The sequence below is a fragment of the Egretta garzetta genome, unplaced genomic scaffold, assembly GCF_000687185.1.
Source record: "Egretta garzetta isolate BGI_Z169 unplaced genomic scaffold, ASM68718v1 scaffold222, whole genome shotgun sequence".
Taxonomy (NCBI): Eukaryota; Metazoa; Chordata; class Aves; order Pelecaniformes; family Ardeidae; genus Egretta; species Egretta garzetta.
Genome location: NW_009258765.1, coordinates 504,873 through 527,043, shown reverse-complemented (window position 1 = coordinate 527,043; position 22,171 = coordinate 504,873). Strand labels below are relative to the sequence as shown.

Genomic DNA, 22,171 nt, shown 5'->3' with positions numbered 1-22,171 from the left:
CACTCTTCAGGTGATACCAGGTGAAGTATTAACACTTAGTTTACTTGCTCAGGAGCCAGTCTACTAGGTGGGTCCTCAGCTGCCCATGGCAACTGTCATCCAGCTCTGGGAGGATATGGTCAATATACACATAAGTTTAGTTAATAAGTCATTTTGAAGCCGTGTTTTTCTTAGCTATAGAAGCACAGTAGTCATTACGAAGCTGGCTTGGAATGAGTGATCTTACTCTGAAGAAATCTTTGTCCAGTATGCATTTTTGTTACTGACTCAGCACTGAATCAGACTCATTATCAAAGATGTTAACCAGTCAGAGTAGATCCCACTACAGCATAAATCCCATGCTGATCTTTTGGGAGCAAAGGTCATGGTACCTTAAATAGCTCATTGATTTAGTGATAAATAATCATGTTTTAAATTGAATTCTTCTTTCTGTCAAAAAGGCCAGGTTATTGAATAATGGCAGGGCTTTATTAAGATGGTAGCTTCAAGACCTCTAGGAATAAAATTTTCTTTCATTGCTTGGTAAGAACGAATATTAGAAAGTTTCTTCATAGTGCAAAGTAGCTACCTCTTAACAACTGTGATGTAAGCTTGGTTTTGTGGGTTTGGTTTTTTTGGTTTGGGTTTTTTTTTGTTTTCTTTTTTTTTTTTTTTTATTTTACCTAGACCACCAGAAATTTGCTCTAGGGATATGTATGTATGTAAACGGATACGCCAAAGGCATCAGACATACGCAGGACGGTATGACAGGTCTGAAAATTGGTTTAACCTGCTTGGTTTTGTTGACTGAAAGGGATGCTGTTATGGTGTCTAAGAAAATCATGGAAATAAATGGAAGCGATACTTTGGAAACAATGCTGAAATCATTAGCAGTACCAGTAGTGATACTGTCTTACTGCTGCTAAAGAATAAACAATTTGTCAGCACCTGCCTGAGAATCCTGGCTCTGACTTTGCCTTTGGAATAGCTCTGTCAGACGTCTTAGGTGTGCAAGTGCAGATGATTTTCTAGTTTTAGCAGCAAAATGAAAATTTTCATCCCTAAAACTATTCAGCTGCCATTTGGCTTTAGAAGCACCTAATATCTTAACATTTTTACTGGTAGAAAGACATCTACCAGGAGCTCTGCTTGATGCAGATGAATCGGAGTGAGAGGAGGTGAAAGAAAGGAGAACTTAAATGCCTTCTCTTGCTTGGTTTTCTGACGCAGAGTTGCTCTGAAGTGTGCCAGACTGCAGCATCTACACACCAGCTGCTGTGTGCCTGCTGGATCTCAAGTGCAGCATCATCGGCCCAGCTTTTTTTCTTCCCACCTGCCAGCAGACCCCAGCTTACTCAGGATGCTGAAGTGACATAGAGCATCATCTTCCAGGGAAATTGCTGGTTAAGTACTGCTAAAGATGCTAGAGTGTCCCGGGCTGTGCCTGTGCTAGTAATTAAAAAAGCCAAGGATTTTTCATTGGCCTGGAGGACAAGTAGCACAGTCCAGCCATGTCCATGGGGCTGAACTCCCTTCTTCCCAAGCAGGGCAGACTTCTCCAAAGACCAGAACTTGGACTGTGGTGTCCTCCAGAGCACGTTTCTGCTCTGTCAGGGAGAGTGCTAGAAGCCAAAAACCGCTCCGCAAAGTGCACTAATAAGTCAAGTGAGCAGTCCTGTGGTGGGACCCATGTCCTGGACCTTTTATCTTCCCAGTTGAGGCACAGCTGTTGTGACCAGAACATGGCCTGTGGTGGGTTGCACTTCTCCCAAAGAATGTGCATCTAATTTCTGGTGTGGAGGGATACTTTGCTAGTCCTGTGGCATCACGGAGCTGTGCTGCTTACCTCATCTCTGCTATCAGAAAATAGGAGGCTGCAGGAGACCTTGATTTACAAAGGCATCCTTACTTTTTTGTGACAGCACTCAATAGTTGTTTGTGTTTTATGAGGTTTTATAAATGAAATTAAACAGTGCTTGTTAAAATAAGCAGAATTTATTTTGAGCTGCTTGTTTTCTTCCAGGTGACTTTAATTTTCAATTTTATAAAGCCTGTATTACCCCTGTAGTCATCAAAGAGAGTTTTCCACTTTCTGTCATAGTGTCGTGTAAAGGGTAAGTAGGTCACGCATGTGGTCTCCCATCCATTTATCTGACTTGAAATCCATGATGGCCAGTCGTACTTGCAGAGCTTACATGCCAGTTCTGTAAATTGCAGCTACAGTAGCATCTTTGAAAAACTGTGAGCATGTTGGTGTCTAGACCACTAAGGGATTTTGGTTTTCATCATGGAATGAATAGGAAGATCTTGAAGGATGACTTTGATTCCTGAAATAGTAATTGTATTAAACCATTTCTTTTAACCAGAAGGTCCAGATGTGGAATTAAATTCCTTTCATTTTTTCCTGAAATGTCAGTTTTGCCATGTAGAAAAAGAAAGTGATTCAGGCACTGTGACCAAAGTTAAACTATTGTAGAATGACCCATCGTATCATTACACAAGAAGCCACATTTCATGCTTCTTACAGAAATCGTAAGATTGCGCTAATAAAAGTACCCTTTTTTGTGGGGTAAACTATTTGTTTTTTAAGAGGCAAAATCAGTCTTGAATATGTGCTCCAGTCTTCAGTTCTGAATGTTGATTTCTGTGAGCTGCTTTGGTTTACTGTTGATCTGATCATCTGGGTCTGTAATTGAAATACAAATGGTCTGTAATTCTTAGGGGTGGCATACCGAAAGTTTATAAGCAGGTTGCCCTGCGGTAGGGTGTAGTTTGGGACAGCATATGTTAATACTGCAAAATTATAGGCCACGTCACGCTCCCTTATTTCCAGTCATGTGCAAACTCCCAGGACACACATGTTTAAGGAGTTACAAATAGCTGTGTGCAGAACTATGAGGCTGTTGGAGACGACAGTTACATTGGGAAAGAGGTTATTTCTTTCAGATGGAATATGTGCGTGCCCGTGAAAGGCCAATGATTTGAATAAATATTAAAGTCGTCTATGTTTGAAACAATTTTAATGGGTTCTGGTAGTCCTAGTGTGGTTCTGGGATTAATTTTGAACAAAAAATTTGCAAGGAGTGACTGCAATTTGTGCAAATGAGTTTAGTATTGAAGGGCCGCTGATGTTTAGTAGGTGTCCTCATTTGTTCTTCTGGGTGTGCAGGTGTTTCTAGATTTCCTCACATACAGTAGAGCGTGTCGTGTTGACGAACAAGGCCGTTCCCTAAAATAGGATGGTTTTGTCAGAATGTTATTGGTTTACTCCATCTTCAGATACGAAGCTGTAATTTTTTTAATTCTAAAGGTGCTTTTTTGACTAGCAGAAATTATAGTTGTCCCCCCTGCTGCCTTGTTTGTGCTGGTGAATAAGGTGCCAGGACAAAAAGATCAATGTCGGTGTTTCAAGAGGAACCCGCTCTGTGCTTTCTGTCTAGGCCAGAGTCTCTTGTTCCCAAGGCGTGTTCTTTTGTTTGGATCTAGTGGAAGTAGTATAAAGGACAGATGAAAATTATTAAATGGGTTCAAGTTAAAAGTGGATTTTACTTCTGCTTCTTACTGAAGTGTTTTTTCCTTTTAAAGATGACATTGTGATTCTCACCAAGTTCCAGCCGTCACGGTCAGAAGGTATTGTACTAACTGGTGTTATGCCTTCCTCCCTTGTGTGTGTGTCCTCTGTCCCTCTTTTTTTTTAATGCTGAGAGCCTCTTGGAAATCAGACTTAAGTTTATATGAATCATAGATACCACGTATGAGCCAAGCTTTTTGCAGTGTGATTTGCAAGTCAAGTTTTAGCTATTTGTGGGCAGCTGTCTTGGTTAGGAATCAGTTGGGCATTTCCATTCCTGGTGCTTGTTGCAGTTCTGGGTTGTGGCTCCTTTATACCTTCCTACGTGACTTGGTCGTGCATTTCTTATACTGCTTAGGAACCTGTTTATGTGTCTTTCAAGGAGTGAATGTACTAAGTGTGTTGCACTTCTCAGTTAATATATGTATGTTTTGCATTCTCTGTTTGCCTTCTTGTGTGCTGCACTAGGTATTCAGTTTTATTCCCCTGGATCGGAGATACCAAGAGGATTTCCTTTCACAGGTTGACTTAGTAATCACCTCTATGGTGCTGGGAGAGCATTTAAAATGTAGAACTCTGAATCGTGCTTGTTTCTGAGGTTAAACTTTCACAACTACAGAAAGGATAATCCAAAAAAAACAAACAGCAAGGGTGTTGTAGACTGTGGAATCTGTTCAAATCCTCTCAGCGGCATAGGCAAATTGAGTGTTACTGCTCCAGGGACAAGGTGCCAGGCTGCTCCTGCCACGGTGCGTTGTGTGACCGAATGTTTGGGCTTTCTGCTCCTGGGCTCGCCACCTTTGGCCAATGCTGCAGCAGCCACCTGCTTCCCAGGGCTGTGGGCAGAGCCGGCAGCAGAGCGTGGTGGTGACGATGATCTCTTTCTTCCATCGGGCAGCGGTCTGCTTGTCCTGGGCAGCCGCCAGGCTTGCGTATGCTTAGAGCCAGCCCTGTGTGAAGGCAGACCCTCTGCTTAGGAATACTCTTTGCAGAAGCAGTTTCTCAAGAAGATTAATCTGAATATTTTGGTAGTTGGTTTTCTGAGTTAAGACTTCTGTGTTCTTATTACAATATTCTCCCATCAAGTGCCATTGGTTTCTCATACATGTTGAACGCTTGCGCTGTGTCAGGAGGTGAAGTGAATTTAGTTCTGTGCTGAAGCTGTTCTTGCAAGCCTTTTCTGTGTTTGGTGGCCTGGCTTACAGTGTAGTCCCTGACGCATTTGTGATGTATTTGGGTAGGCAGAATGATACCAAATTATTTACCTCCACGCTAACTTTTTGGAGGTGACTTAATGGTGGTCTCCCAACTTGTATCAGTGTATGCAAACATCCTTCTATGGGTGCATGAATAAAACTTCAGTGGTCAAATTATATCAACTAATACACATTTTGCAGGCATAGTTTGCTTTAGCAAAATAGCATGCAACAACTTTGAATGTCTTAGCATTCAGAAACTTGGTTATATACCATTATATACTATTGCTCATCACGTCATATGTAGGGTTATAAATTACAGAGACCATTTTCTGTAAGTGAACTTACACACGGCTTGAGAGCATTTTGTTTTCTCTAATTTTTTTCTTTTGTTTAAGTAGCTTATTTTAGATTTTAGAAGAAACAGTTTATATCCTGCCTGGATGTGGTTTTTTGCACTTAAATCAAATATTTGCAGGTTACAAAAAAAAAAAAAGCAGGTTGGTTTTATTGGTAGGACTAATCTAGCCATAGTTGTCTGACACTGGTCCGGTCTAAGCTGTGCTAGTCAGTCTGTCCAGTCTAAGCTATACCCATCAATACTTGCTTGCTGTTTGATGAAGACAGGAGTATGATGAATCTTTTTTTTTTTTTTTTTTCTTAAGAAAGAGGCAACTTTATTAGATGCCTATTCTAGATTGTGATGAGCTATTTTCAAAACTGCTTATCCTTTTCCATTGGTGGTGGAGTTATTTAGATGCCTGACTTAGGAGACTGCCTGTCTAAGCAGCAGGGAGATGGTTGTTCACAAAAACTTCTTGGAGCAGGAGCCTGCCTTACGGGTTCGGAATTGCTCTCCAGAGGGCATTGTTGGCAGAGTAGGTTCAGAGCCACAAACCCAGCAAACGTCTCAGTATGGTTTTGGGGTCTGAAGATGTTCAATGTGATTTTTCCCTATCATGTTTAAGTAACGGTGTCCTTAGTGGACTGACTGTCTTTACGGGAAAGTCATGTTGGAGTTCAATACTGTTGTTAAAATGAAGGTGTGCGTTTTTTTGGTTTTGCTTTTTTTTTAACAAGAAAAGCTTGGTAATTGAAGTTGATATTACTATTCTTGATCCTATCATCATATCTCCATTATGTGGGCACCTGTAATCTTGAGGTTATGCACCATTAATCCCTTAGCAACAAGAATTCAATTTCTAGCAAGCAACCCGAGCAGTAATTGAACTTTCATAACTGAGGGAGAAAAGCTCTAGGTGTGAGCTAATGGCTATGTCTAATAGCTATGTCCACCTATCAGACACGTGAGACAAGAAAGAATGTTCTCATCAAATACGTGATGCTGACAGATTTTTGTTTGTCACATTTAAAAATGTGTTCCTGTGACCGCAAGGTTACAACCAGGTAGTACAGACTGAGTATATTGTGACCCACTGTGCTTTTTCCCTTCAAAGAACCATTATTGAAGATTTTATGTAGCTGAGCATTATTTTCCAGCTTTTGCTTGTTTGTAGTTCCACGCCTTCAAGGTTCACTTCATTTTCAGATACAGTCATATTTTAAAATAAGGAATGTATTTATGTGAATCTTTCTTTCAATGTTCCTTAGGGGAAGATTGCAATGGACCTTTATGTGAAACTATTTCAACTACAGGATCAGAAGTCCCAAGCAGCTCTGAGGTAAGGTCTAGTACAGATGGTGTTAACACAGTCCTGGTAGGAAGAAAGAGGAACAGTTTCTGTGAAAGAGAGAATTACTTTTAAAAATAATATTTCTTTTAGATTGTCTTACACCTCCTGTTTTATCCATGTAAACCTTTTCTTCCTCTAGTGTTCTGAAGGAACAAAACAATGAAAGTAGCACTGATATTCATTGAGTTTTGTAAGAGACGTAGAAGTATTAGTGCTACAATGCAATAAAAGTACCAAACAGTGTGGGCTTTTAGCAGTGTTCCCAGTATCAATCTTGAAATGAGACTCACGCAATCATTTAACGTTTTGGCAATTGGAAAAACATAATGCTTCTGCAAAAACCCAATGCTTTGTTTTATGCTGCATATTACATTGCTGGCTTGAAAGGGAAATCAAGGCACTCTTGCGTTCGTCTGCTCTAGGAACTTTTTGACAGTGCAGTGAGATTTATGAGAAAGCAAATGAAGATTTGAGTTGTAAGAATACCTCTTCCTTCCAATCCAAATAGCATCATGAGCTATTCATGTTTTCATTGCTTAATCTGTACAGTACACAATAGCTTAAATAAGTAGTGGGGTGTGGTTAGTATTCGGTTAAGAAACAGATTAAAAAAGAATATTGAAAACATGCATTCTTGGAATTGGTATTTTAATTTCTATTGTCTGATTTCTTTATTGTGGTTTTTATATGCTTAGAGGAAGATAGGAAGAGTTTTAGATAGGAAAAGAAATAGTCGCTCTGTCAAAGTAGAACCTCATACTTGCCATGAGCACTCATCAGAAATGATGTGTTGGAAAACCGTAGTTTTTCTGCTGGACGTCTTAAGAGTAAAACATGTCCTCACCTACCGCTAAGAAGCAAATTTGGAGATGGTCCTGTGAGGGCAGAACTCAGAAGTGCTTCCTAGATTACACAGATCTTTATCTTGCTATCACATGCAACCATATCATCTAAATGTTTTCATAAGCCTGCCAGTTCCATCTTAAAAATTGGTAGGGTGTTCACCCTGCTACTTTCTCAATCTGTTGCAGGAGTTGCAGTAATCTTTCTCCAGGAAAATGTTCAGTGAACAGCCATATCAAATACTTCACTGAACCCTGGACAGATATGTTCTCAAATTACAGTTTATGAATCCTCATAGCACGATAGGCATCAGAGTCTGAAGCTGATCCTGAGTTCTTTTTGAGTGTCTCTGTCTAGATGGAGATGACCTATTTTACCAAAGCCCAAAAGAATTCACGTGATGACTTAGGAAGTAGGAAAAAGCAGGAAACGTGGGAGAAAGGGTGCAGCGCATGTGCCATATACATAGAGTCATGGGATTTGAACCTTGTTTGAAGGGTGAAAGATTCTTTATGGGGTGGGAAAGGAGGCTTTGATCTTCAGCACTTTCCTGTCTGTGAGGTGGTCTCCTTATGAAAAATATATCTGGTTACTCTCTCAAAAATCTCTCACTGGTAACTGGTAACTGCCTTTTCTCTTGTTTTCTACTTATGCATGTTCCTTATCTAATTATTTTTCTTCACAATTTGTTCTTAAATATCACATATCAATAATATGACAACAAAATGTTGTCATATTAGCACCGTTAGTCTGTAGTTGACTTTGACTCAGGTTCTTTGCTTTGTTATTTTCCTCTCTCCCTCTAAGAAGAGATGGCTTATTTGGCTTCAGATAGCTTGTTTTTCCAGATCATCTGGTTATCTGATGTTTGCTTACATGTAAGTTAGTACTTTTCTGCGCTTTGCATTATCCTACCCCATGTTCCCTAATACAGTCTCATTTATCTTATTTTTGGTTTCTATGCATTAGCCAGACATAGAGTTGCTTTTAATCTTCTTGCCCAGTTTCACACTCTTATCAGCCATGACAGGCTTAGTTCTTGGTGATTAATGTCTTAGATATTCAGGTTAAGTCTATCTTTAAAGTTTTTCCATTAATTCATTCCAATAGTAAGATAGCCCTGGGTTTGGGGTTTTTTTTTCCTTTCTTCATATAATGCTAATCCTTTATCTTCATGTGTTGTCACAACTTCAGTTTTCTTCTCTTTAAACTGGAAGAATTTCTTTTCCCTCAGTTCTTCGCTAGTCTGCCTTTTGTCACCCTTGATGCATTCCCATAGGAATTGAGCAGGGTCATCCATCCTGGCATGAAGACGAGCCATGGTTTTTCCTCTTTTCACCAAGACCCTTTTGAGCTCGGGTCAATGTGCTTTATTCTTGTTTTGACAGATAGCATGTTTGTCTATTTTATAATTCTGCTCTGCTTATAGGTTGGTAACTTTCTCGTTACGTAACCAAGTACTTAACTTTGTTCCTGCAATTGGAAAATACGAACACTTGGAAGTCTTAAAACAATTTAAGTCAGGTAATTTTAAAATAGAAATGGAATCCACATTCAGGTCACAATTTCATTATGCTTGGGCTGTCTTTTTCTTTTGGAAGAGAAGAAACGTAACATACAATAACAGTATGCTTCTGCTCAGCAGTAGGGAGAAAAAGCTACAGCCTTACAACAGGAAAGGGGGGAAAAAAGAAATGTAGATTCAAATATGGAGAGCAGAAAACATTGCCTATCTATAATTCAGTGGCATTTTTTTTCTTTTGTAATCTGTAAAGGAATACGTGATTTGTGCATAAGGAATGATGCAAGTAAAACAAAGATGAAGGAGAAAAATAGCCTGTAGTGAAGCTTGCCAACATATATACAAAGTCAGATGAAGTCCAGTACGCAAAAAGCAATTGAGTCTCCAGTCAGTGGTGCATTTGGTCCTTCCTTATAATTTGGCATTTGTGCTCTAATCCACTGCTTCTTCCATACTTTTACCCTGTTTTTTTTCTTTTATCTGCTTCTTGTTGAGTCTCTTTTTTTTTTTTTTTTTCTTTCTTTTTTTCATCTCCCACAAAGACAAAAGAAACAGGATCTCTTGGGAGTTCAATGGCTTTTCATACTACAAACCTTCTAGCACGCATCATTTCTAGATGCTTTGTCATGCAGGGAGGCAAGGAGATGTTTTCAGCAGACAAGCAGACTGGAGAGAAAAAAAAAAAAATTTATATGATGGGGATATTTTCAAATAGATGCTGCAATGGGGCCTGCTTCAAATTATGTCATTGTTAAATCAGTATGTCAGAGACAGCCACTTCTGTTAGGGATGGGCAACTGTCCTAATTGTGTCTCTGTGTAGAATCTGCCTGAATCACTCTTTATGAAGTTCCTGTTCCAAGAAATGCGCAATTGCCTCTGGAAGTCCTTTCAAGCAAATGGGAAAATCAATGAAATAAAAACTGAGAATCTGTTTTTCCTCTGTGCTTTGTTTATGCAGAGAGAGAGCTAGAAAAATACGTAAGGGCACAATTCTGTTTCGATAGCACGGTGCATCTCTGTTCAGTGGTTATCATGAGTTGTTCAAGTTGCAAAGTAAATGAGAATGAGACCCATAGACGAAATAGAGTTCCTATTCTTAAGAGGGAAGAAGGTCAGTTAGATAATCCAAGACTGGAAGAAAATTAAAAAATGGAATTTATATTAAAATTCCTGATGGTAAAGTTTAGGCCATTCAAGTGGGTTAATTGTAAAATCAGTGCAGATTTTATGGAAGATTGAATCACCTAGTTTGTTGTTTGTCGACATCTGTAAGAGGTGTATACTGAGGACTGTTTGTCTGTCTGCTATTCCAATTAAGTAGTACAAAGTCACTTAAGATGTTTGCATTGTATGTATGTGGACCCTGAGTTTCTCACCCTCATAAAAGACAGGTGGGTGCACAGCTCTTGAGTAAAGCTGCAGGACTGTGCCCTATTCTAGCTCTGACAAGGGAGGAATTAATTTTGCACAGTTATAGGAAATCTTCACCTTTCCTGTTAATTTTAGACCAGTGAAATGCTCACTAAACATTTCTCTTGCTCAGGATTTTCCATATGATAATTACATCATGAGAAAATCTGAGAACAAGCAGCCTTTATTTAAACTAGGTTAGCAGAATTAAATTGGCAGAGATCAGTCAAATGCATTAAATCAATGCTTTTTACCAAAATCAGGGATATGACTCATAGATATATTTTTTCTTTTGAGAGCAGCAGGTGCTGTAGGTGTTGTGAATGAATCGATTTCTTTTTTTTCTGAAGAAACACCATCATAATGTACACTACTTGTCATGCTTGTTCATTTTTTTTTCAATTCAGACCAGTGGGTTTTCAAGTAAAGAGAAATGTAAAATACCATTATTAGTATTGTGAAGACAGACCAAATCAGTTTCAAAATCTAGAAGGAAATACAAAAAGGCTTCTTTCAAGTGTAACTACAAAACGCAATCCGAAGAATATTTTGGGGAGAGAGAGAGAGCATTAAAGACTTAACAAGAGTAGATTCCAAAGTATGAAGCACCAGCCCAACACTGCTGCCACCACTGCCAACCTTCTTTATTCTTGGTTGTCATCTCAACAGAGTTGGGACTATTTGAATGTTTCTGAAAGCACTGGTTGGTTCTTGTTTTGGGGGTCATGCGTTACCAAGCTTGGAGCCCATTTGTGCTGTACATAGGCTTTGGCATATAATGAAAAAGTGGTGACTCTCCACAGGAGTTCTTACGTTTTAAATGTGCAGGAAAAGGCGTGTTGACTATCTCCAGTTTTACAGTACTTAACCCCCACAACTTGAGCTCATTAATTTCAGGCCGTTCTGTTGATAGCAGGGTAAGTTTCCTAGTTTAACAGGAAAGCATTTTGCAGAATGCATGGGAATGTACAAAGGGCTTTGAGCAGCTGGACTCTGCCAGCTGGGTGTCTTCACCCCACAGTTTAGTGTTTCACTGAATCTATTAAAGTTTTACCTTAGAGTGAAGCAATGTGGGCAGCATATGAGGGCTAGCGGGTGGCTAAAACCCATATTTACATCTAATTGTGGAGGAGGTGGGCGGAGTACAGGATGGAGAGGTGGAAAAAATAGCAGATGGAAGGGGGCCAGCTTGGATGGGGTGGGGGCAAGTGTGCAATGGGGAGGTCAGGAGCTGTAGGGCAGCAATGAAAAGCAAGGCTGCACACTTACTGATGCCAAATTTACATGGCGGATATTTTCAGTGTATAATTAGAGAAAAACTTTCTGCTTAAGTGTCTCAGCCCTTATTTCTCTACAGATAGTGCAGTTTTGTCCAGCAGCATCAGCGATGTGAGGATTAGACTTCTAAATCCTGTTCAGACTATCTTAGAGTAAGAGCACTGTGCAGCTATTTATATTTGCACTGTTTCCCATGTGGATTCCTTGCCAAAAACCAGATCGATCTTTCTGTGTTGATTTGACTGAATTCTGAAAAGGACATTTTTATCTTACTTAGATAAGCAAATACTCAGAGATGGTATCATTAAGAAAGAATGTAAAGAGGTGTGTGTGTATTACTTGTAATGTAAACAGGAACAAAAATAGCGTCTTCGTTTCACAGAATTACCGGAAAGGACCTGTGTGGCTTCTTTCAAGTCAAATTGTAATAAAAGTGAAAAATTCTCATTTCTAATTTCAAAAATCTTAGACAGTACTTCATGAAAATTGGATTTTGGGAAATAGACTTTTTGAAATATTACAGCTCTAAACAAATAAATGATGATACAATAACAAAATGAAGTTAGTATTCTGCTTCTATTGAAAGTTAATTTACTTCTGTAGAGAACTGTTGTAGTTTCATAATGCGCTCGCACTATTTGGCTGCACTGCTTAAACCTGTCTGTGATTTGTTTTCAGAAGTAAAACGAAAGAACGGTGCGAGAAATTACTAACAGATATTGCAGAAGAAGCTTAGCTATTGCAAACCATTATTCGTTCCAATAGCCAAGGCTGATCTCAAAATCCCTTGCTCGTGCATCACGCAGCTGTGGGCGAGTGCCCCGAAAAGCTTATGGCCATGTCTTTGTAGGGTAGCTGTGCCCTGCGGAGTCCTCTGCCGCTGGTATTCCTGTTATCCCTGCGTGGAGTCTGGCCGGGGGCATTGCAGCATCCTCCATGCCCACATACAGGAAAAGAATGAGCACCCAGATCCTGTCCAATTACAAACAGGGGCCTCACCAGGCGTGGATCAGAACTGGAAGCTGGGAAGCCCTCACTAGTCTCGTTAGGCATAACAACAACTACTGATACCAATTTGCCTTGTCTACGCTATGAGATTAATGATTGTCTCCTCACATTTGTTTGCCTTCAGTTCACACGGTGTGATTTCGGTCTGTATAGAAAAAATACCTAAGTAAGGGGTGTCACATTTGTTCCGAATGCAAGCACAGCTGTCTATGCTGTGTACATTTTCTCTCTTTGATATTAAAAAAACAAAAAGTACTGTTAAAAGTTGTTCTTTATCAGCTTGTAAATGGAAATCTGTGCCAGGTTGTTTAGACTTTATTTTTTATAATGGAAATGTTGAGGAATACCGTATGGCTTTTATTAAAAGTTATTAATATTTAAAAATCAGTATGGGCCATGAAGAAGTCAGTGGCGTAGGCTAGAGACTCAGCTCCTCTGAGGAAGTAGAAGGTTGTTTAAACCTTACCTATCTAGACAGAAAATCCAGCTCTCTCTCAGAATAGCTTTGCAGCAACTTAAACCAGAAGCTACACTGTTTCTTCTGAAATAGCCTTTTATTTTAAAGCATCCTTTGCATCATCGCTAACAACATTATGTTTTTCCCATGATGCCACTGGCAGGGCCTAAACAGCACTGAGACTACTTTACTCATCCCTGAACATCAAGTGGTAAGCAGTAAGCAATATTCATGCTTCCTTGCATGAATTTGTGTGGCGTCTTCTGTTACCATATGCCAAAAAGTCCCTCACCAGAAAATTTTCCAGTTTCAAGGAAGCCATCCTTCGAAAAAAGGAATGTTTTTGTAGCGTATAAAAATGATGTGGTTTTTGAGTTTGTTCCTAGTGATGGCTTAAATGATAAATTCAAGCAAATCGAAAGGATAATGGACAAAATTGAAAAACTAAGTATTGGTGGAGTAAACTGGAAAGTTTGCTTTTTTTCTCATTGTTTTGGTTTGATGGGATGTAGGATGTATTCTGACTATGGTGTTATTAACAAATATGGGGTTCCCTTTTAGTGTAATAATCTGGAGGGCTCTTCAAGTCAGCATGATACTTTAAAACGTTTCAAAGAGCAAGAAACAAACACTGACACCATTTGAAATGTGTCGCCTTGTTTTTTCTTACTGTAGTAAGTAATAAGGAGAGGCTCCAAATATCCTCTTACTGAAATTCACAGACAAGATAATTGTATTAATTGTCATATATATCAGGAAACTTAAAATAACCATTGCTCTTTCATGGAGAAGAAAATTACAAAAACTCGTTCAAGATGACTGAAAAAGTACATGCTGAGGTATATTAAAACTGTCTGCTTGCTTACATTGGGCTCTGGTGTCTTACATTAACACATATGGTCTCTTAGCTTATTTTTTATTTTTCTTTGTTAGTCTTGTTTAATGTATTCTTTTATCCAGAGAGGCTTTTTCTGTGCATTTAAAATTTGCTGCCAACGTCTTGGTGTCTTCAACTGCTTTGAAATGCATGTTTTCAAGCTTTCAGATTTCAATGTGGTTCAAAATTGGACCACAAGTGCGGTGATGGTGCAAAAAGTAGCTTGCAAGTTTTAGCTACAAAGAAATACATGGGGTTTTGTGTTTCTTTGAATGGGAAAGGTTACAGTTTGGGATGCAGCTTTGTAGCCTGCATGAAGCATAACTGGAAGTTGGGGTGTGTGGTGTTGGGCGTTGTTAATTCGCCTCTTTGAAGTGGGTAAGCACTTCAGTTGCGTGGATTCCTCCAAGGAAGAACATCGAAGAGAACTTCATGCAAATCTCTGGTATAACAGGAACTGAGTTTACTGTGCATAAACCAGGAATTTGCCTTTCTGATTTTCAGTAGAGTGCCTGTATATTTTCATATATTGTGGAAATGCATTTCCAGGAGCTTTTTGCTTTTGCAGATTTTCTCAAACAGTTACATTTAGCACAGTGGCACTGAAATCAGCATGTTTCTCCTATAGGGGTAAGCATGTTTAATGCTGTGAAAAGGGGGGCGTATAAATATTCTGTGGGAACTGGGGATCTAAGTGAGGGTGATAATTTTGTTTTTAAGCCATTGAATGTTTTCTATCCTTGCAACTATGGAGGCTTTTCTTGTATTTTGATTCAGCTTTCAAACCCTTGTATTTTTGTCCATTTCTGTATTGTGAAAATTTTTCTGCAGTGGATTGTTACTTCATAAATTAACTAATTGCTTTGTAATATAGTTATTTTGGTTTGTTACGGTGTCTGCGATAAAAACTAATTTGTCTGTATGATTATCAAAGGTATGCAGTAAATAAATATTTGTAGACCGTATCTTGTAAGTAAGCAAGATGTTGCCAATCAATTCTATTTTGTAATTTCAGGCAGTTTTCTTGTCTGTTGATGTAGGACTATGATGCTATTGAGTCCTGCATGTGCTGATGGGGATCATGTTATTGACTTGTCAGCATTCCCATTAGTCATAGCCAGAGATTCTTCACTGTGCTGTAACTCTAATGAAGCTAATGGATTGGGTTCCTCCGTCTCGCATTTGTTACTGAAATTGCTGTTCTAAACTCTCTTCCCACTCTGAGGTACAAAAAGCAGAAGGTCAAGGTCTGAACCTGCTGTCCCAGCTCTGCGAGGTTGGACACTTGTGAAACCTTGAACTCCAGGGAATTGAGTTTGGGAAGTGCGTTTCTGAATGTAGGCCCCTAAGAAACTTGCAGTTTTCTGACTGGACATTAATCTGAAAAGTGTTGCTCTCAGCCAAGTTCTTGTGTCTTTGAAATACAGCCACGGAGAGAGCTGGGGTATTTGGGAGCAAGGTGTATTTGGAGGAAGCTCCATTGCCTATAAGGAGAGAGCTGTGCTAAGCAGCCTGTAAGGCCATAAATTAGCTGGATGACCAGAAATAGACATCCCTCAGAGTCCTGTGAGAATATACAAGATTAAATCATTCTGGTATGATCTGCAAAATATATTTGCCTTTCAGGTACTGTGATATAGTTAGACCACCGAGGGCTAGCTGGTTGTACTGACCAAGGTCAGCTGTCTGCCTGCTTCGGTGGGTGGGCAGGGCCACAGAAACGTTTACCGCCTTCTCTTCAGCTTCAATCCAAAGTCGTATCTCTGAAGCACTTTCTGTTACAGTGTTTAGCGGTTGATGCCACATCCAGCAGCTCGCTTCCCCCTCTCCTGTTCGCGGTGACTGGCTTGTTTGCTTTGGCCTTGGCGAAGCGTATCTGAGCCGCATGTGGGAGCAAGGTGGCCAAGTCCTGCTCATGAAGTATTTAGCAGAGCAGGAGAGTTTTGATGGATATGAATGTAGCGTGCGACCACCAGCCAGCATTTACACGCTTTACCCAAACCAGTTTGGGCAGAACTGGACATGGGTGTTACAGCCTCACTTTGTCTTGAGCTGTGCTTTGTTTATTTCCCTACTGGCACCTTGGTCTCTCCTGTAACCTGTCCTATTTGAGTCAGGATTTCCTACTGCAGGGCTTTAGTTTGTGTCTAACATGAGGGTTGCGAGTCTAGGTACTTGGAGGGTTGTTTGGTTGAAAACAGTCCAATACCCTGACCTCCGCTGGATGTCTAGACAGAAGTTATCAATTATGTGGTAACTAGAAATATTAATATAATTCCGTATGAATCCAGTAAGTTTGCACTTATGTAGCCACATGAAAGGAAAATTTAGCTCTTCATGATAGACCATTACAGCATTCAATTAGCACATCTGTCTGAAGGCTATGAAGTCACTTAGTTCTTACAGAGATAATTAGATTATTAAAACTGGAAGGTTACTATCGGAGAATGGAACGGCAATGTTTGTTTTGGAACAAGTAGTTTTTATATACTTGCTTTGTAAGCAGGTTTGATGGGTTTATTCAGCTTTTTGCAAGTGCTGGTAAGTGCTGAACGCTTGTAGTAACACCATTTGTAGAGTCATACAGTGACTTGGATTGGAAGGGACCTCTGGAGGTCTCTTTGGCCAACCTCCTACTCAAGGCAAGGCTGACTTCAAACTTCGGTCAGGTTGTTCAGTCAGGGCCTTGCTTGGTCAAGGGATGTGATCTCTGAGGATGGAGGTGACGCAGTCTCTGTGGGCAACCGGTTGTACCTGTTCCTGCTCAGCCACACCCTCGCATCCAGTAGGAATTTCCTTTGTTGCAACTTGTGGCTGTTGCCTCTTGAGTTTTCACCACACGCCTCGGGGCTCCATCTCTTCCGCAATTCCTCGTTGTGTATTATTCAATTATTCAAAAGCTTCTGCTCGCTTTCGGTGCTGCGTTGGGAAGTTTTAATTTGGCCACTTGTGTTCCAGAAGGTACACATCACAGAATATCTGCTCTGATGAGGTGTAACTTCATTTAATAACTGCAGGTTGTCTAAGATAATTAATTTGAATACAGTTCTGGAAAGAGCTGTTAAGAAATAAGATGTACTAATCCATAATGTTTTATGATTCACTGGTGCAATCAGTGTAAATTACTAACGTTTTGTATATTTTAAACCTGTAAGTGCACACGTATGCCCAGAATGGCATGAATATGCAAGACTGATCTTGTTCTTGTGAAATCCAAATGCAGCAAAGTGGAAAGGAATAATTTATGGGTTTAATAAGCAGGCCTGTCACTATCCGTGACGAATAATCCTGTGTACGGAAGGAGAGGGAAGTGACAAGTGTTCCCGTTCTCAAAGCAGATCCAGTGATGACTACTGCATCTTCTTAAATTGATCGTCAGACCTTTAATGACTGAGCAGGATTCTGATATATCTCAGAAAATGAGCAAATTTTGATGGCACTAAAGATAAAGTATGACTTCAATTATGTGGGGTAATCTAATTATAACTGTGCTACCCAAAGAATTTGGGGCAGGAGCTTTTTTTGAAATAAATATTATTTACTGATTTTCTTTTTTTTTTTTTTTTTTTTTTTTTTTCTCGTTGTGTATGTGGATTTTGTTAGTCCCCTAGGACAATGTCTGCTCACACAATCTATCTTTTTAAATTAGTGGTTGGGGTGGTCTGGTTTTAGGCCAATTCCCAATATTGTAAGTTGTTAGAATGCACTTTGGGGTTCACTTACTCTAATGTTGAATAATTACAGTACTGCTGATGCTATGTAGATGTTGGTGCAATTCTATGCACTACGTTAATTTGATTAAGTTAACATCTGAACAGTTGCAATTGCTTGTAGTCATAATTATATTTACCAAAAAACCCCACCTGTAAGCACAAAACAGAATAGGAAAATGCTGTTTCTTTTATTTTCTTCTGTTAGATTCCATGATTTTTGTGAGCCTCTTAGCCTTGCAGGATTACGTACTGCATTTGGAAGCAAAAGCACTTTCTGAGGTAGCTGTCTTGATTTCAGTCGTACAAAGTAGTCTGCTTTAATTGATCTGCTGTAAATGTTTCTCAAGAAGAAAAACAACAAAAAAACCCCATCAGAATTGCCAAAGAGGGAAGGCGGAGAGAGGATTTCTTCACTGTGAGGGTGGTGAGGCACTGGAGCAGGCTGCCCAGAGAAGCTGTGGATACCCCATCCCTGGAGGTGTTCAAGGCCAGGTTGGACGGGGCTTTGAGCAACCCGGTCCAGTGGGAGGTGTCCCTGCCCATGGCAGGGGGGTTGGAATGAGATGATCTTTAAGGCCCCTTCCAACTCAAACTAATCTGTGATTGCAGAATTATCAGGAAATAACTGCTTTTAGGTTTTTTTGTATTACTTTGATTTGCAGCACAGTGTTCCGTAGCTCCCCAAAGGCTAGGATAGCTTCAGAAATACAGGAGTTCTCCATGATGCATGGATGGTCTCTGGTTTCAGCAGTTACCAGTGTGTCTAGTGAAGATGCATGAAGCTGTGCAACGCTATGGAACAGTAGGGATCTTTAATTATTTTTTTTTTATTAGTAAATGTGAGCCCATTTGAAGATAAACCTATGTTGTCATTCACCGTTTTATGTCCCAGTGGGTCCAACCTTCCATAAGCATAACAGAAACACGTGTGCACTACTCAGTAGTCAGTGCTTGTTTTGTAATCTTTGCATTGCATTCAAAGAAACTTTCTTATTCTTTTTTTTAAATCTGGTTAAATATCCAAATGATGGCAATTGACATTATAGCAGTCATTATTTTAAAACACCCGAGTTTATTATCAAAATGGATGCCAGCACAGCTTTGCCTTTAATAAAAAAGACATTATAGTCATAATGTTTGTGGTACTTGTGGTTTTTTAACAGTTGGGAGGCTTTTTCTGGCTTTTTTAAGGACATGGATTTCTTGCGAACTTTAGTTGGAGGGTATGGGCTCGTAGCAGTTAGCCTGGGTCTTGGAGAGAAACAGTGAGCTTGCTAACTACTTGTTGGTTATTCCAGCAGAGTGGAAGGAGATACAATCTGTTCCTGAAGCGACGTCTCAGGGTAAAACAGTGATGAATGATACTGCAAGTGGCTTGGATGGCTGCAGTAATAACATGCTTCACTGTGTGATGCCTTTTGTTAACTGGGAGCAAGGTTCACAGTTATAAATATTCTGCATTTTCTCAGAGAACTTTATCACCTGCATCTTTGCATGGCTTAAGAGGGAGAAGACAGAGATGTAACTACTCTGAATTACTCTTTTTTTTTTTTTTTTTTTTTTTTTGTTCCTACTGTAATAAAATGAAAATCCAGTTCAGTCCTGTATAAATACGCTTGTGCTGATGGGTGTGGTTAAAACACCAACACCAACCTTCCTTAGCATGGAGTTAAATTTAGCCCAGAGTATTAGCTTCTGTGGAGAGCCCTTTACTGTATGAACCTCTAGTCTTGTAAACAATTCGGTAGAGCTGCATACTGGTAAGATAACAAATAATACTACTTAATGTTAACTTCCCTAGGAGAGTGCGGTAATAGTCTTTATTTGCTTAACATGAATTGCTGTAGCCTATTCAGTGAAAAAGATGAATAATGTTGTTACGACATTCTAGCATGCTGATAAATGAAAATATGACCTTTAATAGATCAATTGGAATACTAACTGCCCTGTTGCATTGATAGATTTTTATTGGATTTTCTTTTTTTCCCCCCAGAAAGTAAATGCTCAGTTTTGAAACGTAACCCCTGTATTGTTTGTGTGCTGTTTTCGCACATGGTATTGCTAGGACATTTCTTGGTGGTGGTTGGTTTAATGAATCTTGTTATTGAAAAAAAAAAAAATGCATGGGATTTACTTCTTGCTGCTTCAAGTTGATGAACTGTGCCCTAGCTGGCTTTTGTGTAGCCTGGCATTCTGACTAACTGCAGAAAAAAATCATGCTTTAAAGTAACACTGGTCTTGATCATTTATGACACACTGTAAAGACTGTGAAAGAATAAATGGTGGCATTGTTCACAAGTATTGCTACACAAACATATATGCATTTCTTTCATATATCTATTATTTACATGTAGTGTTTATGGATATAAGCATTTAATTTTGAAATTATTTTAACTGGATATAGCCCTAGTTAAAACTTGCTCCAGTATATCTTCAGCTATGAAGAAACTGAAGAATTGAGGCAACTGAGGGAAAGTTCTTTTTCTTCTGTTACATTTTAGAGCAATAGCAATACTTTGGGGTTTTTAATCATATGCCTGTATCTTCCACAGATTGATAAAAGACATCAAAGCAAAGATTCTATTTTCTTCAGGGATGGTGTCAGGAGAATTGATTTTGTTCTCTCCTATGTGGATGATCTTAATAAGGAATGGGAAAAAAAGTTGGTAAGTTTGTCTTTTGAAGTCGTCTTAATTCTTATGTATCATAACCTGTATATCATTTACTAAGCCTTTCAAATCACTACAGTTGGCTGGAATTGGACTTGGCTAAAAATGTGATAGCTGTGTAAAAAGCCATTCCGTGTACTGAAATTGCTGTGTAATTTACTGTTGTGCATCAGGACTCAATTTTATTAAATATTTGGGGCTTTATTTACTGAATTGATCACTCTACATTACTTAGGCCAGTCAATATATTACACAATCACTGCCAAGTAATCCAAATTATTTTGCTTTCTTCATTTAACAGTCTTATAGTTAGCTTTGGCTTTGGTGAAACCATATCTGTAAAGAGTTAAATGAAGGAAGTTTCTTCTAAATAAGCAAAGCATTATCCAAATGAGATGTAATAAACCTTTTTTTCCCCCGTCCTTTGCCTTCGGTTAGAGCAGAAATGGATTCCTGGATCCAAAATCCATGCTCTGAGAAAAATAAACACAAAGCTCCTTTTTTGGGCTCTTCCCTGTGCTTGACTTGCTCTCTACATACCTGTATTCATTCTTCCAGAAGAATATTTGAAGTGGCTTTGATAAGACACCTCCTATGTAGCAGAGCATAAAGTACAGGCTTTCAGTGATCAACTCTGAACCTTCCCAGCAAGACCCAGTTGCCTGGACGGTAGCAGTAGGTCAGACGGAATCAGTAAATGGCGCGTACGTGTTCCGCACTCACACTGACGCTTGAGGCCTAACTTAACTAATAGGTAAATTCAAGCAATTTAAAAAATCTGGTACTTGGAAATGCAGTCAAGGCAAATGATAAATTCTATACAACCATAACGTTTAAAAAATAATTGCAGGGATTTTAATTGTTTTGTTTTCCCTTTATTCGCTGCCTTTTTTCTGAGGCAGGAGAGGTTACATTTACAAACTAGTCTTTCCAATATGTATCTCCCAAGTTTGTTCTTTAAAAATAAAAAATAAACCAAACAAAAAAGACTTCATTTTCATGTAATCACATTCTTCTGAAAGATAAGGCTTTCTGAAGAAAATGAATTATACAGACGCTTATGACAAAATCATGACCAAAACTAAAGGTCTGTGAAGTAAAGAACACTTCTCATCTATATCTTGTCATACTAAAGTGTTTCAGAATTAAAATTATCATTTCCTTTGAACAAAAACTGCACAATTGGTCTGTTCAAAAAAATTGCTTACTGCTTACATTGCTTACATTTTCTTTATGAAGGAAATACTGTCTTCCTTAAGGACTTAGACTGCATATATGCAAATATAGAATCCGAGAATCATTTGGATGGAAAAGACCGTTAAGATCATTGAGTCCAACCATGTCTCTAAGCACCTCATCTTCCCATCTTTTAAATACCTCCAGGGATGGGGACTCAACCACTTCCTTGGGCAGCCCCTTCCAGTGCCTGACAACCCTTTCAGTGAAGACATTTCTCCTAATATCCAATCTAGACTTCCCCGGGCACAACTTGAGGCCATTTTCTCATCGCTTGTTACTTGGGAGAAGAGACCGACCCCCACCTCACTACACCCTCCTGTCAGGCAGTTGTAGAGGGTGATAAGGTCTCCCCTCAGCCTCCTCTTCTCCAGACTGAACAGCCTCCTCTTCCCCAGTGCCCTCCGCCGCTCCCCATCACACTTGTGCTCCAGACACCTCACCAGCTTCCTTGCCCTTCTCTGGACACGCTCCAGCACCTCCATGTCCTTCTTGGAGTGAGGGGCCCAAAACTGAGCACAGCATTTGAGGTGCGGCCTCACCAGGGCTGAGTACAAGGGGACAATCACTTCCCTGGTCCTGCTGGCCGCACTATTCGTGATACAAGCCAGGATGCTGTTGGCCTTCTTGGCCACCGGGGCACACTGCTGGCTCGTATTCAGTCGTCTGTTGACCAACACCCCCAGGTCCCTCTCTGTCATGCGGCTTTCCCGCCC

The 22,171-nt window shown here is 39.6% G+C and overlaps 1 protein-coding gene across 1 annotated transcript in view; it reads left to right on the top strand.

Annotated features, from left to right (window-relative positions):
• The window catches only part of LOC104135657 (anoctamin-5), a 58,870-nt gene that overhangs the window by 8,679 nt on the left and 28,020 nt on the right, over positions 1 to 22,171 (top strand). The window contains exons 4-5 of the mRNA XM_035889035.1: positions 6,358 to 6,428; positions 20,103 to 20,216. Coding sequence (XP_035744928.1) covers positions 6,358 to 6,428; positions 20,103 to 20,216 — 185 coding nt within the window. The remainder of the gene's footprint in view (positions 1 to 6,357; positions 6,429 to 20,102; positions 20,217 to 22,171) is intronic.